Genomic DNA, 16,722 nt, shown 5'->3' on the forward strand with positions numbered 1-16,722 from the left:
GGAAGAGGGCAGGGATGAAGCCTGCTTGGGTTAATGGAGGTAAGAGGCTATGAGAAAATGGACTATTTCATGTACAACATGTTTCATACAAACCTCATGGTAACCACTAAACAAAAATTAGAGCAGAACCACAATTCACAAAAAGAGAGAAAACCTCCTCAGAAAACCACCAAAATGAAAAATGAATGAAATGGCAGTCAGAAATAGAAAAGAAGAGAAACAACAGAAATGTAGAAGAACCATAAAACAAGAGATAAAATGGCAGTAGAAAGCCCTCATATATCAGTAATCACCAATCAATAAATGTAAATGGTTTGAATTCTCCAGTCAAAAGACACAGAGTAGCCGGATGGGTTCAAAAACAAGACCTAACAATATGCTGCCTCCAGGAAACACATTTCAGCTCTAAAGACAAACACAGGCCAGAGTGAAGGGATGGAAGATAATACTCCAAGCTAATGGCAAACCAAAGAAAGCAGATGTTGACATACTTACATCAGAGAAAGCAGACTTAAAAATGACAATGAGGGGCCAGCCCAGTGGTGCAGCGGCTAAATGTGCACGTTCTGCTTTGGTGGCCTGGGGTTTGCCAACTTGGATCCCGGGTGCAGACACAGCAGCACTTGGCAAGCCATGCTGTGGTAGGTGTCCCACGTATAAAGTAGAGGAAGATGGGCATGGATGTTAGCTCAGGGCCAGTCTTCCTCAGAAGAAAGAGGAGGATTGGCATCAGTTAGCTCAGGGCTAATGTTCCTGAAAAAAAAGAAAATAATGACAATGAGAGACAAAGAGGGGCAGTATATAATGACAAAGGAGACATCCCACCAAGAGGACATAATACTTATTACTATATATGTACCTAACACAGGGCTGCCAAAGTACAAAAAACCACTACTAACAGACCTAAAGGGAGAAATTAACAGGAACGCAATAATAGTAGGAGACCTCAACACCCCACTTACATCAAAGGAAAGATCATCCAGAGAAAAAGTCAACAAGGAAATAGTGGATTTAAATGAAACACTTGACAGATGGACTTAATAGAGAGAGAGAGAGCATTCCATCCAAAAACAGCAAAATATACATTCTTCTCAAGTGCACATGGATCATTCTCAAAGGTAGGCCATATGTTGGAAAACAAGACAAGCCTCAATAAATTTAAAAAGATTGAAATCATCACAGGCATCTTTTCCAACCAAAATGCTATGAAACTAGAAATCAACTACAAGAAAAAACTGAGAAAGTCAGAAATATGTGGAGACTAAACAGTGCTACTGAGCAACCCTTGGGTCAATGAAGAAATCAAAGGGGAAATTGAAAATACCTGGAGACAAATGAAAATGGAAGTACAACATACCAACTCTAATAAGGTGCAGCAAAAGCTGTCATAAGAGGGAAATTCATAGCAATACAGGCCCACCTCAACAAACAAGAAAAATCTCAAGTAATGTTAAACTGCACCTAACTTAACTAGAAAAAGAACAAAGCCCAAAGTCAGCAGGAGGAGGGAAATAATAAAAATCAGAGCAGAAATAAGTGAAATAGACTTAAAAAAAAAAAAAGCAGAAAGAATTTATGAAACTAAGAGCTTGTTCTTTGAGAAGATAAACAAAACTGACAAACCCTTAGCCAGTCTCACCAAGAAGAAAAGAAAGGAAGCTCTAATAAGTAAAACTGGAAATGAAAGAGGAGAAATTACAACAGAGACTGCAGATATACAAAGCAATGTAAGACAATCCAGTGAAAAATTGTATGCCCAAAATTGGATAACCTAGAAGAAATGGATAAATTCTTAGACTCATACAACCTCCCAAAAGTGAATCAAGAAGCAGTAGAGAATCTGAACAGACCAATCGTAAGTAAAGAAATTGAAACAGTAATCAAAAACCTCCCAAAAAACAAAAGTTCAGGTCCAGATGACTTCTCTGGAGAATTCTACCAAGCATTCAAATTAGATTTAATGCCTATTCTTCTCAAACTATTCAGGAAAATTGAAGAAGATGGAACACTTCTTCTGAATACTTCTCTGAGGCCAATATTACGTTGATACCAAAACCAAACACAACACAACACAAATACAGGCCAGTATTGCTGATCAACATAGATGCAAAACTTGTCAGCAAAATACTGGCAAACTGAATACAGCAATACATTAAAAGGATCACAGGCCACGATCAAGTGGGATTTATTCCAGGGACGCAGGGATGGTTCAACATCCACAAATCAATCAGTGTGATACACCACATTAACAAAATGAGGAATGAAAGTCAGATGATTATCTCAATAGATGCAGATAAAGTGTTTGACCAAATATGGCATCCATTTATGATGAAACCTCTCAATAAAATGTTTATATAAGGAAAGTACCTCAACATAGTAAAGACCGCATATGAGAAACCCACAGCCAGCATCATACTTAATGGTGAAAAAGTGAAAGCCATCGCTCTAAGAACAGGAACAAGACAAGGGTGCCAACTCTCACCACTCCTATTCAACCTAGTACTGGACATTTTCGCCAGAGCAATTGGGTAAGAAAAAGAAATAAAAATAGTCCAAACTGGAAAAGAAGAAGTGAAACTGTCACTGTTTGCAGATGACATGATTCTTTATAGAGAAAACCCTAAGGAATCCATCAGAAAACTATTAGACGGGCCAGCGCCATAGCCGAGTGCTTCGTTTGTGTGCTCTGCTTTGGTGGCCTGGGGTTCACCAGTTCTGATCCTGGCATGGAACTAGCACCACTCATCAGGCCATGCTGGGGCGGTGTCCCAGATAGAAGAACTAGAAGTTCCTAAAACTAGGATATACAACTATGTACTGGAGAGCTTTGGGGAGGGGGGAAAAAAAAAGAGGAAGATTGGCAACAGACATTCCTTCAGGGCCAATCTTCCTCACCAAAAAAAAGAAAGAAAGAAAACTATTAGAAATAATCAAGAACTACAGTAATGTTACAGAGTCCAAAATCAATTTAAAAATATAAGTTGCATTTCTATACACAAACAATGAACTGGTAAGAAGAGAATCCAAGAATACAATCCCATTTACAACAGTAACAAAAAGAGTACAATATCTAGGAATAAACTTAACCAAATATGTGCAATACCTGTACTCTGAAAACTAAGATATTATTGAAAGAAATTGAAGAGATGTCAAGAAATGGAAAGATATTCCATGCTCATGGGTTGGAAGAATAAACATAGTTAAAATGTCCATACTACCTAAAGCAATCTACAGAGTCAATGCAATTCCAATCAGAATCCCAATGACACTCTTCACAGAAATTGAACAAAGATTCATAAAAATTTATGTGGAACAACAAAATACCCTGAATAGCCAAAGCAATCCTGAGAAAAAAAAGAACAAAGCTGGAGGCATCACAATCCCTGACTTCAAAATATACTACAAAGCTATAGTGGTCAAAACAGCATGATAGTAGCACACAAACAGGCACACAGATCAATAGAACAGAATTGAAAGCCCAGAAATAAAACCACACATCTGGGGACAGTTAATCTTCAACACAGGAGGCAAGAACATAGAATGGAGAATAAATGGTGTGGGGAAACTGGACAGCCACATGCAAAAGAATGGAGGTAGACCATTATCTTACATCATACATGAAGATTAACTCAAAATGGATTGCAGCCTTGAATATAAGACCTGAAACCATAGAACTCCTAGAAGAAAATAGAGGCAGTACACTGTTTGATGTTCGTTTTAGCAGCATCTTTTCAAATACCACGTCTCCTCGGGCAGGGGAAACGAAAGAAAAAGGTAACAAATGGGACTACTTCAGACTAAAAACCTGCAAAGCAAAAGAAACCACGAGCAAAACAAAAAGACAACCCACCAACTGGGAGAAAACATTTGCAAATCATTTATCTGACAAGGGGTTGGTCTGCAGAATATATAAAGAACTCATACAACTTGACAACAAAAAAACAACCCAATCAAAAAATGGGCAGAAGATATGAACAGACATTTTTCCAAACAAGATATACAGATGGCGGGGGCTGGCCCCGTGGCCGAGTGGTTGGGTTCGCGCGCTCCGCTGCAGGCGGCCCAGTGTTTCATTAGTTCGAATCCTGGGCGCGGACATGGCACTGCTCATCAAACCACGCTGAGGCAGCATCCCACATGCCACAACTAGAAGGACCAACAACGAAAAATACACAACTATGTACTGGGGGGCTTTGGGGAGAAAAAGGAAAAAATAAAATCTTAAAAAAAAAAAAAAAGATATACAGATGGCCAAAAGACACAAGAAATGATGTTCAACATCTCTGATTATTAGTGAAATGCAAGTCAAAATTAGTGGGACAAAAAAAAGAGAAAATATTTGTTAATTATATATCTAATAATGAACTTGGATCCAGAATATATAAAGAACTCTTACAACTCAATAATAACAAGACAAGTAATACAGTTAACAAATGGGCAAAGGATTTGAATAGACATTTCTCCAAGGAAGCTATACCAATGGCCAATACGCATATGAAAATATGGATATTCAGTATCATTATTCATCACAGAGATGCAAATAAAAACCATAATGAAATAACACTCACTACCCACTAGGATGACTACTGTCAAAAACATAAACCACAACAAGCGTTTGGGAGGTTCTGGAGAAATGAGAACCCCAATTCACTGGCGATGGGAATGTAAAAGGGTGTAGCTGCTTTGGAGAACAGTATGAAAGTTCTTCAATAGGTTGATTGTGGAGATGCCCTGTGCCCTAGTAATCCCACCTGTATGTCTATACCCAAGAGAAATGGAAATATGATATCCACTCAAAAACTTGTTCATAGCATAAATGTTCATAGCAACATTATTCACAATAGCCAAAACATGGAAAAAACCCAAATGCCCATCTCCTGATGAATGAATAATACAATGTGGTATATCCAAGGAACGAAGTGCTAGCGATTTATGTTGTGATGTAGATGAACCTTGAAAAAGTTATGCCAAGGGAAAGAAGCTAGTCACAAAAAAACCACATATTGTATGATTCCATTTATGTGAAGTGTTCAGAATAGGCAAATCTATAGTGACAAAATATAGGTTAGTGGTTGCCTAGGGCCTGAGGGCTTAGGGAAAACTGAGGAGTGATTGCTAAAGGGTATGGAGTTTTTGGAGGGTGATGAAAATAGTATAGTACTGATTGTGGTGATGGCAACATGATTTGTAAACATACTAAAAGTTATTGAATTCTACACTTAAATGGTATGGTATGTGGATTATATCTCATTAAAGCTGTTATAAATAATAACATTGAAAATTAAATTTTAAGATGTAGGAATTTGAAATAAATATGACTAGTTATCGAAGATAACTTTTGGACCCAGATGGGAAAGGCTCCGTGCTTTCCCTGCCTCCCAGCCTGCCATGTGACGTCTCGGTACAGTGAGAGCCTGGGCTTTAGAGCTACGCAAACACTGACTTGAATCCTATTTGAGAATGGCCAGTTTTCCTAGCTTCTCTGAATCTCAGCTTCTTCATCCACAAAATGGGAGTAATAATAATTCTTAGCTCATGGGTCGCTCAGAAAATTAAGTGAGTTTCTGCATCTAAAGAGCTTAGTGCAGTGCTAAGAGTGATGGCCATCCTCAGATGCATCGTGGTCATGGGCACTTCAGGGTTGTGGTAGGTAAGGTAAGAGAAAGACCTGCAGAAAGGCCCTTCACTGTCCCTGTCTCACAGCTTAATGCCTTCATGACTCATTAGGAGACTCAATTCAGGCTTCTTGTGTGTGTATCTTGACCGTGTCCAGAAGCTGAGTTACAGGCCCTGACTGTCCATCCTTGCAAACCTGTAGTTTCACTTCTGCCAGCACTGATCTATTTGTCTATCTTACCCTCTCTGTGCTTCTTGAGAGTAGGGGCTGCTGCTTTACTCGCTGATCCCCCAGCTTAGTGCTTTGTGCTTGGTAGGTGCTCAGCTCATACTGGTTGAAAGAATAAACGGTAAGGGTAGAGCCCAAGTAGACTGTTTGAACAAGGTCACATGCTCCCACTGGACTCCTAAACATTGGTTGACTGGTAAATGGAATAATCTGGACTATTTTGTGTTGGGAACTTGGTCAAATGATTTGGCATCACTAATTTATGTAATATACCTTGGGATGATACTACAGTCCTAACATTAAAACAGAAAGATAAACATCAAGAAACGTAACTTTGATTATAAATGTAATTGTTACAAGTCAATGGAAAATAAAGGACTGTTAATTGGTAATAGATTGAGAAAGATTGCACCTAATATTTCCTCATTTTGAAAGGCTTTTTTTCTTTTTACTGAGTTCGTACTAGTTTACATCAATGTGCGATTTCAGCTGTACATTGTTTCTTGACTCTCACCACCTAAGTGCTCCCCTTCACCCCCTGTGCCCACCCCCCACCCCCCTTCTCCTGGTAACCGCTGAACTGTTTTCTTTGTTCGTGTGTTTGTTCATGTTCCACACATGAGTGAAATCATCTGGTGTTTCTCTGTCTCAGTCTGGCTTATTTCGCTTAGCATAATTCCTTCCAGGTCCTTCCATGTTGTTGCAAATTGGATGAATTTGTCTTTTTTTATGGCTGAGAGTATTCCATTTTTTATATATATACCACATCTTTCTTATCCACTCGTCGATCGACGGGCACTTGGATTGTTTCCATGTCTTGCCTATTGTGAATAGTGCTGCAGTGAACATAGGGCTGCATATGTTACTTTGGATTGTTGATTTCAAGTTGTTTGGATAGCTGGGGCTATGGTCGTTCTATTTTTAGTTTTTTGAGGACTCTCCGTACTGTTTTCCGTAGTAGCTGCACCAGTTTGCATTCCCACCAGCAGTGTATGAGGGTTCCCTTTTCTCCACACCCTCTCCAACATTTGTTGTTGGTTTTTTTTTTTTCAAGATTAGCACCTGAGCTAGCAACTGTTGGCAGTCTTCTTTGTTTTTGTTGCTGATTTTTCTCCCCAAATCCCCCAAGTACATAGTTCTATATTGTAGTTGTGGGGCCTTCCGGTTGTGCTATGTGGGACACCACCTCAACATGGCCTAATGAGCAGTTCCATGTCCGCACCCAGAATCCGAACTGGTGAAACCCTGGGCCGCCAAAGCAGAGTGCGTGAACTTAACCACTCGGCCATGGGGCCGGCCCCAACATTTGTAGTTTTTAGTCTTAGTGATTATAGCCATTTTTACAGGCGTAAGGTGGTATCTTAGTGTAGTTTTGATTTGCATTTCCCTGATGATTAGTGATGTTGAACATCTTTTCATATGTTTATTGGCCACCTGTATATCTTCCTGGAAAAATGTATGTTCATCTCCTCTGCCCATTTGTTGATCAGGCTGTTTGGTTTTTTATTGTTCAGTTGTGTGAGTTCTTTATATATTATGGAGATTAACCTCTTGTCAGCTATGTGGTTAGCAAATATTTTCTCCTAATTGGTGGGTTGTATCTCTGTTTTGATCCTAGTTTCTTTTGTGTTGCAGAAGCTCTTTAGTCTGATGAATTCCCACTTGTTTATTTTTTCTTTTGTTTCTCTTATCTGAGAGGACATGGTATTTGAAAAGATCCTTTTTAGTTCGATATCAAAGAGTGTACTGCCAATATTATCTTCCAGGAGTTTCATAGTTTCAGAACTTACCTTCAAGTCTTTGATCCATTTTGAGTTTATTTTTGTGTATGATGTGAGATAGTGGTCTACCTTCATTCTTTTGCATGTGGCTGTCCAGTTTTCCCAACACCATTTATTGAAGAGACTATCTTTTCTCCATTGTATGTTCTTGGCACCTTTGTCAAAGATTAGCTGACCGTAGATGTGTGGTTTTATTTCTGGGCTTTCAGTTCTCTTCCATTGATGTGTGTGCCTGTTTTTGTACCAATACCATGCTGTTTTGGTCACTATGGCTTTGTAGTACATTTTGAAGTCAGAGATTGTGATGCCTCCAGCTTTGTTCTTTTTTCTCAGGATTGCCTTAGCAGTTAGGGTCTTTGTTTGCCCCATAAAAATTGTAGGATTCTTTGTTCTATTTCCATGAAGAATGTCATCACTGATTGAGATTACATTGAATCTATAGATTGCTTTGGGTAGTATGGACATTTTAACTATGTTTATTCTTCCCATCCATGTACATGGACTCTCTTTCCATCTCTTTATGTCATTATCAATTTCCTTCAGTGATGTCTTATGGTTTTCATTGTATAAGTCCTTCACCTCCTTGGTTAAATTTATTCCTAGGTACTTTATTCTTTTAGTTGCAATTGTAAATGGAATTGTATTTTTGAGTTCACTTTTTCTAAGTTTATTTTTGGAGTATAGAAAAGCAACTGATTTTTATAAGTTGATTCTGTACCCTCCAACTGTACTGTAGTTGTTAATTATTTCTGTTAGTTTTCTGATGGATTCTTTGGGGTTTTCTCTATATAAGATCAAGTCGTCTGCAAACAGCAAGAGTTTCACTTCTTCACTCCCTACTTGGATTCCTTTTATTCCTTTGTCTTGCCTAATTGCTCTGGCCCAAACCTCCAGTACTATGTTGACTAAGAGTGGTGGTGGTGGGCATCCTTGTCTTGTTCCTGTTCTCAGTGGGGTGGTGTTCAGTTTTTGCCCATTGAGCATGGTGTTGGCTGTGGGTTTGTCAGATATGGCCTTTATTATGTTGAGGTAATTTCCTTCTATCCCCATTTTGTTCAGTTTTTATGGTAAATGGCTGTTGGATCTTGTCACATGCTTTCTCTGCATCTATTGAGATGATCATGTGGTTTTTATTCCTCAGTTTGTTGATGTGGTGTATCACATTGATTGATTTGCAGATGTTGAAGCATCCTTGTGTCCATGGTATGAATCCCACTTGATCATGATATACGATCCTTTTGATGTGTTGCTGAATTTGGCTTGCCAAAATTTTGTTGAGAATTTTTGCATCTGTGTTCATCAGTGATATTGGCCCGTAGTTTTCCTTTTTTGTGCTGTCCTTGTCAGGCTTTGGCATCAGAGTAATGATGGCCTTGTAGAATGTGTTGGAAAGTGTTCCATCTTCCCTAATTTTTTGTAATAGCGTGAAAAGGATAAGTATTAAATCCTCTCTGAATGTTTGGTAGAATTCCCCAGGGAAGTCTTCTGGTTCTGGGGTTTTATTCTTTGGGATTCTTTGATTACTGTTTCAATCTTTTTCCTTGTGATTGGTCTATTCAGATTGTCTCTTTCTTCTTGATTCTGCTTTGGTAGATTGTAAGAGTCTAAGAATTTTTCCATTTCCTCTAGATTATCCGTTTTGTTGGCATATAGTTTTTTGTAGTGTTCTCTCATAATCAGTTGTATTTCTGTGGTGTCTGTTGTTATTTCTCCTCTTTCATGTCAAATTTTGTTTATCTGAGCTTTCTCTTTTTTTTTTTTTTTGTAAGTCTGGCTGAGGGTTTGTCAATTTTATTTATCTTTTCAACAAACTGGCTGTTTTTTCGTTGATCCTTTCTACTGCCATTTTTGTTTCAATAGCTTGTATTTCTGCACTGATTTTTATTATTTGTCTTCTGCTGACTTTGGCTTTGTTTGTTCTTTTTCTAATTCAGTTGGGTGAAATTTGAGATTGCTTAATTGGGATTTTTCTTGTTTGTTAAGGTGTGCCTGTATTGCAATGAATTTCCTCCTAATTCTGCTTTTGCTGCATCCCATATGAGTTGGTATGGTATGTTATCATTTTCATTTGTCTCCAGAGATCTTTTATGTCTTCTTTAATTTCTTCAGTGATCCATTGGTTGTTCAATAGCACGTTGTTTAGTATCCACCTCTTTGTCCCTTTCTCAACTCTTTTCTTGTATTTAGTTTTTAGCTTTATAGCATTGTGATAGGAAAAAATGCTTGTTATTATTTCAATTTTCTTAAATTTGTTGAGGCTTGCCTTGTTTGCCAGCACATGGTCTATCTTTGAGAATGTTTTGTGCACGCTTGAGAAGAATGTATATTCTGCTGTTTTTGGTTGGATTTGTCTATATATCTCTATTAAGTCCAACTGGTTTAGCTTTCATTTAATTGCACTGTTTCCTTGTTGATTTTCTGTCTGGATGATCTATCCATTGATGTGAGTGGGGTGTTGAGGTCCCCTACTATTACTGTGTATTATTAATATCTTCTTTTAGGTTTGTTAATAGCTGCTTTATGAATTTTGGTGCTCCGGTGTTGGGTGCATAGATATTTAGAAGTATAATTTCTTCTTGATGGATTGTCTCTTTAAGCATTATATACTGCCCCTCTTTTTCTCTCTTTACCTGTCTTATCTTGAAGTCAACTTTGTCTGATATGAGTATTGCAGCACCTGCTTCCTTTTGTTTGCCCTTACCTTGGAGTATCATCTTCTGTCCCTACACTCTCAGCCTGTGTTTGTCTTTACAGCTGAGATGTGTTTCCTGGAGGCAGCATATTGTTGGGTCTTGTGCTTTAATCCATCTTGACACTGTGTGTTTTTATTGGAGAATTCAAGCCATTTATGTTAGGGTGATTATTGATGTATGAAGGCTTAATGCTATCATTTTATCACTCATTTTCTGGTTTTTCTGCATTTCCTTTGTTTCTCGTCCTGTGTGTTTTGGTCTACCCATTGAATTATGTAGTTTCTTGTGATGTGTTTCTTTGTTTTCTCCTAATTTTTTATTTGTGTCCCTGTCCTGCTGTTTTGTTTAGTGGTTACCCTGAGATTTGTATTGAGAATCTCTTGTATAAGATAGTCCCTCTTCTGATGGCCTCTCATTTCGTTAGTCTAAACCGATTCTGTCCCTTTCCTCCTCCCCTCCTAAGTTGTTTCTCTCATATGTTATTCCATCTTGTGTTGTGAGTTTGTGGTTACAATGACAGGAATATCTTTGTCTTTGGTGTCTTCCTTCCCTTTAGCTTAATACCTCCTTGAGTATTTGTTATGCTATTCTGAGTCTGTCTACCCACTTACCTCCTTACTCTGTGTTTTGTGACCCCTTTATCTCTTTTTTCCCCCCCAGATATGAGGGCCTTCTTGAGGATTTCTTGTATGGGGTGTCTCGGGGTACGAAGTCCCTTAGCTTTTGTTTGTCTGGGAAAGCTTTTATTTCTCCTTCATATATGAAGGATATTTTTGCTGGATAGAGTATTCTTGGCTGAAAATTTTTGTCTTTTAAAGATTTGAATATGTCATTACATTCTTTCCTAGCTTATAAGGTTTCTGCAGAGAAATCTGCTGAAAGCCTGATAGGGCATCCTTTGTAGATTATTTTCTTCTGCCTTGCTGCCCTTATTATTCTTTCTTTTATGATTCATTATTGCCAGTTTTACTACTATATGCCTCGCGGTAGGTCTTTCTACATTGGCAAATGTAAGAGATCTGGAAACCTCTTCCACACCGATTTCCCTGTCTTTCCGTAGGTTTGGGAAGTTCTCTGCTGTTATTTCTTTGAACATGCTCTCTGCTCCATTCTCCTTCTCTTCTCCTTGTTGAAAACCTATAATTCTTATGTTACATTTCATCATTGAGTTGACTATTTCTCAGAGACTTTCTTCATTTCTTTTTAGTCTTACTTCTCGCTCCTCCTCTTTCAGGAGTATTTCAACATGTCTGTCCTCGATTATGCTGATATACTCCTCCATGATGTCCACTCAAGTGTTCAGGGAATCTGTGTTTTGTTTTCTCTCTTCCATTGTGTCTTTCATCTCTAGTATTTTTGATTGAATCTTCCTTATAACTTCAGTCTCTTTTGTGATGTATCTTCTGAACTCATTGCCTTGTTTCTCTACATTCTCTTTTACCTCATTGAGTTTTTTTATGATAACTGTTTTGAACTCATTGCCATTTAGACTACATATATCTCTGTCCTCAGGACTGGATGGTGGGTACTTGTCTTTTTCTCTCTGGTCTGTAGATTTGATATAGTGTTTGATGTTGCTAGAGGAGTTGGGTGGGATCTTACGCATCGTTATATTATTTGGTTGCAGTTACTGCCTATAGCCACTGGGTGGGTGTTGAGAACCCTGTATTCTAAGCCCTCAGCCTTCAGCTGGGATTCTAGGCAGTAGAGCTGGGCTGAGTCGGTGAGGGGAGGGGTGCTTTCTCCTGCATGCTCTCAGGGTTTCCTCACTGTGCTCCCGCTGTCTAATCTCCTGGGGGGGTTGGCTTGATGAGGTCACTCCACATGAAAGCTTTTGCCCCAGTAGAGGGACGTCCGTCTAGGCTGCAAGGGCCCTGGGGAGTCCTTGGTGATCCCATGAGCAAAGGTCGCCTTCCCTTTCCTTCCCTTTTGCAGGCCTCCTGTCTTCTCAGATCGCAGTCTTTAGGGGAGGGAGTGAAGTTCTCTTTTATCCTGTTCCACCTCCTCTGAGGGGGTCTCCAGCCTCTCCTCCCTCTGTTGTATGGCTGCGTGTCTCTCCTTTGTTTTTGTGTTGTGTTAGGATGTCCTCTGTTGGAGTATGGATGCCCCTTTTTGTTATATGTTGGTGGGGAGAGTCCTGGGCAAGTTCACTCTACCATGATGCTGACGTCACTCTTCTTTCACACTCGTAATCTTGCGCACACCCACCATTCTGAAAGCCTCTTTTTTTAAGGAGCTCTGTGTTTTTTTAAACTGGTATGGAAAGTTGAAACTTTGGATTTCTTTCTTTTTTCTTTTCTTTTTTTTTGCCAATTAAGATTTTTCCTGAGCTAATGTCTGTGCCAGTCTTCCTCTATTTTGTCTGTGGGTCACCACGACAACGTGGCTGATGAGTGGTCTAGGTCCATGCCTGTGATCCGAACCTGAGAACCTGGGTCACCAAAGCAGAGCACACTGAAATTAACCACTATGCCACAGGACCAGCCCCTGGATTTCGTAATGTACTCTATGAACTGCTAAGAAAAATGGATAATTTCGATTTCCATGGATGTCCCATTGTCATATTTAATGATACAGCATAATGGTATAAATGTGTATACCAGGTTCATGGAGTAAGTGAATCTAGTATCTGTTTGAACTTGCACTAGGCCATCTTCCTGCCAAAATTTAGAAAACCTGTTTAGAAAAATTCCACTTATACCTGTGCCAGTTTCTCTAGAAGCCAAAAGCTTTTATTATAACATCCACCTCCCTGCTTCATCTGCAAATGAACAAAGCTAAAGTTATTGAAATGTTATAAATTATGATAGTCATCTATCTAAACTGTTTGAAACCATTATTGACTAGCTCCTATGTGTGTTATAACCTTGAGAATTTGGCATTACCTGTTGTTTTGTGATAACTTTACCTAGATACAGGGGCTTGGATAAACTTGTCTCAGAAGTGTCTTTTAATTATTTTCTTCTTTGTGATTTGTTAAAAGTAGATAGAGGCTTTCATTACAGCCCAGAAAACATTAAAACAGTTTCACTACTTTGCCCAATTTATAGCACCTTTCATCCAATCATTTCAAAATACTTATTCAGAATTTAGAAGTCCATTCCTGTAGATAATACTTAAATGAAATTGAAAGGTGCCATTGCAGTAAGTCTCGTACGAAGAAACTTTTGACTTGAAACTGTGTCATAATTTATAATTGGATGGCTGTTCTTGTTTCTGAAGTGAGTGATCACCACTTATTGGCAACCCAAAGGCATTTCTTGTTTGTTTCCTTTAACTAGTTTTGCCCTGTAAGGTAAGTTACTCTCCTCGCCCTCTCCCCATGATCCCAAAAATAGCTTTATTAATAGGAATATATGATGTTTGTGTTCTTAAAAAAAATCAGGGTGGTCTTACATGTCTGTCTTCCATTCTGGCATTTCCCTTTATACAACCCTTTTGAATTTTCTGTTTAAATACTGGCATTCCGATAGCTTTTTTTTGGCCTAATGCCTGGGTCACATATTGCAACAGCAAATTAGGAATGTTAAGACATCCCCCAAAGAAAAATGTTTGTTATGAAAGTAGAGCTCATGTGACACTTAGAATTAGAGCATCTTAACTTGTCTAAGTGACAGCTAATGATCTTTTTTTTTCTTTTCTTTTATTATTATTTTAAAGGAGGCGGGGGGCAAGAATGAAAGAAATGCCCAGAGGCTGCGATTGGATTTGGTTCACCAAACTGTTAAATGTCAAATGTACTCTACTAATCATACATCTTTTGTCCCTTTTTAGGAGCTAATTTTGTTACTCGAAAAATTAGCCGGTCAGTAGCTAAGATTTACCTTGGACAACTGGAATGTTTCAGTTTGGGAAATCTGGATGCCAAGCGAGATTGGGGCCATGCCAAGGACTATGTAGAGGTAGGAACTGACTCATTATGTTTTTAAAAATACCTGTATCAGTTGGTTTTAAATGCCAGGCCTCTAGAGGAAAAGCATAACCCAGAGGTGGTAGTATATACAATTTTGCTAATGCAGATATGTTTAAATTCATACTAGTTTCATTTTAAGGTTCGATGGTTCAGTAGTACATGTAGATGACACTGAATGTCACTTGAATGAGGAAATCTTTCAAAAGTGGTCTTTTAATTATTTAAAACGAAGGTGTCGGTCAGTGGTTTGGATGACAGATGAAAAAATGTTTGAGTGATATTTTTTAGGTTCCAAAGCTTCTTTCTTCTCCCCATGTTTTGCACCTTCTCTCTCCTCTCTGCCCAGTACCCATATGGCTAAATCTGAAAGAATTTTTTGGTGTGAAAGTACTGCTAGCTCTCTGATCTTCATGAAATACTATCTAATTTCAATTTGTATAATCCAAGACCTTCAGATTTACATGGTTCTACTAAATGACTCTGAGTAATATTCTTATGGAGCTTTTGATTTTTGTTGCTTTAGAGTCTGGTTATTACCTTACACACTTCTCAAAGTGTGTCCTTGCACACGAGTGAACTTTGTCCATTAAAGAGAGATGGAGGGAGATGTTAATAATGATGCTATTGCAGAACAATGGATATAGTTCAACAGAAATTCAAATTTCACTCTTGGCATTTATATACGCATTACATTTTGATTAGGGGTATATGTGTTACATATATATATATAAGTAGTGTGATTTTTCTTTAAATATATATTTAGTTCTTTAAACTAAAAAACAGATTTAAAATACATTCTACCTTGCCCTCATTAGTATGCTTTTAAATATCCATGGTGGTTCTGTGGCCAGATCTGAAGGAGCACGTTGGTCACATTGTCTTCTTCCCTTGAGTTGGCTTGTCCTTGTTTAGGTGCTTACAGATTTCCTGTGCTCAGGAGACTGTTTCTGTCCTTAGTGATTCCTCCCCGGGAAACCGGATCTGGCCCCTGCTCATTGATGGCATTCACAAAGAAGCTTGAGCACTGCCTAAGGAAGCAAACAAGCAGCTTGCTTGTTAACACAGAGCTTGGCTTTGGCAGTGTTAGTATTTTTGTTTTTAACAATTAAAAATGTGTACTTGGGTGGCCCTGTGGCTGAGTGTTTAAGTTTGTGCGCTCCGCTGCAGGTGGCCCAGTGTTTCGTTGGTTCGAATCCTGGGCGCGGACATGGCACTGCTTATCAAACCACGCTGAGGCAGCATCCCACATGCCACAACTAGAAGGACCCACAACAAAGAATATACAACTATGTACCAGGGGGCTTTGGGGAGAAAAAGGAAAAAAATTTAAAAAAATAAAATCTTTAAAAAAAAAAAAAATGTGTACTTGAACACTTAATACTTTATTATATGGACAAAAAAATAGTTCTAATTTTAAATTTTGAACATCACAACATTTAGATCATTTAAATATGTTCTTCTATGCTGTAATTACAAAGAAGCGTTTTATGACAGTAGTTCTTACATGTATTTTAAAAACGTTACATTAAAAGAAATAGGAGGCCACACTTTCAGGAATTATAAGAAAGTAGGAGAAAGGAGATATCAGTGGGAAAAGCCAAAACTGTCTTTTGTCTAACGTATATGGCCTTGCCTACTTATAAATAAAAGGTAAGTTTTGTAAAAACAAATACATTAGTTTTTCAATAATATCATTTTGGCATATAGCCTTTAGCTATCTGCATACACTTAGATCTGTCCAAACTCTTCTCCAAATTCAGGAACCAAATAGATCAAATTTCATTCTATTTTATTTTATGTGTTTGCACTAGGGTAAAAAAGAAGTTTGGATTGGAACTCAGAAATAGATTTTGATAGTGAGAGAAATAATATATCAAAATTTTAATAATGCTTATTACTGGTTTTATTTATTTTCTTATTTATACTTCTGTATTTTCCATATCTTTGAAAAGAATACATATAAACTTTCTCAGTCCGGGAAAAAAATAAATGAATTTTTTAAAATAGGCCAGAAAATCCAACAAAAATGCTTGTGACCATTAGATAAATACATAAGTAATGAGAAAATCTTTTGTGAGCTCCAAGAATCCGGAATAAGGAGCCTGCTGTCATTTCACTCCCATGTTGCCAAGGCTAGCCACTGCTCCTGAGTGCAGCTCAAACCTTGGCACAAAGGGCCCACATTTGTATTCCTTTAAAATAAAAGTACTTTATAAACATTTTGGCTCAAAGACTTCAAAAAAGTCTTCCCAAATGATGTCATTTTGAAGATTACTTGACAAGATGGTATCAGTACAGCATGCCCAGAAGCCAAAATATTCATGCAAGAGTAAGATGTTCTGCCCTTTCAGTAAGAATGTAAAATTTTCAGATTTCATAGAAAGATACACATACAAAGTTAAGTCATTCTTATTGGCATTCAAGACCTGTTCCACAATAAAGTGGGTTTGTGTATTAAGGATTCTCCTGGGGTTCTGACAGTAAAACATA

At 38.1% G+C, this 16,722-nt stretch overlaps 1 protein-coding gene across 1 annotated transcript in view; it reads left to right on the forward strand.

Moving 5' to 3' along the window:
- Positions 1–16,722, forward strand: part of GMDS (GDP-mannose 4,6-dehydratase) — a 648,158-nt gene that overhangs the window by 323,711 nt on the left and 307,725 nt on the right. The window contains exon 7 of the mRNA XM_044773351.2: positions 14,094–14,221. Coding sequence (XP_044629286.2) covers positions 14,094–14,221 — 128 coding nt within the window. The remainder of the gene's footprint in view (positions 1–14,093; positions 14,222–16,722) is intronic.

This window comes from Equus asinus, chromosome 8 (assembly GCF_041296235.1).
Source record: "Equus asinus isolate D_3611 breed Donkey chromosome 8, EquAss-T2T_v2, whole genome shotgun sequence".
Classification (NCBI taxonomy): Eukaryota; Metazoa; Chordata; class Mammalia; order Perissodactyla; family Equidae; genus Equus; species Equus asinus.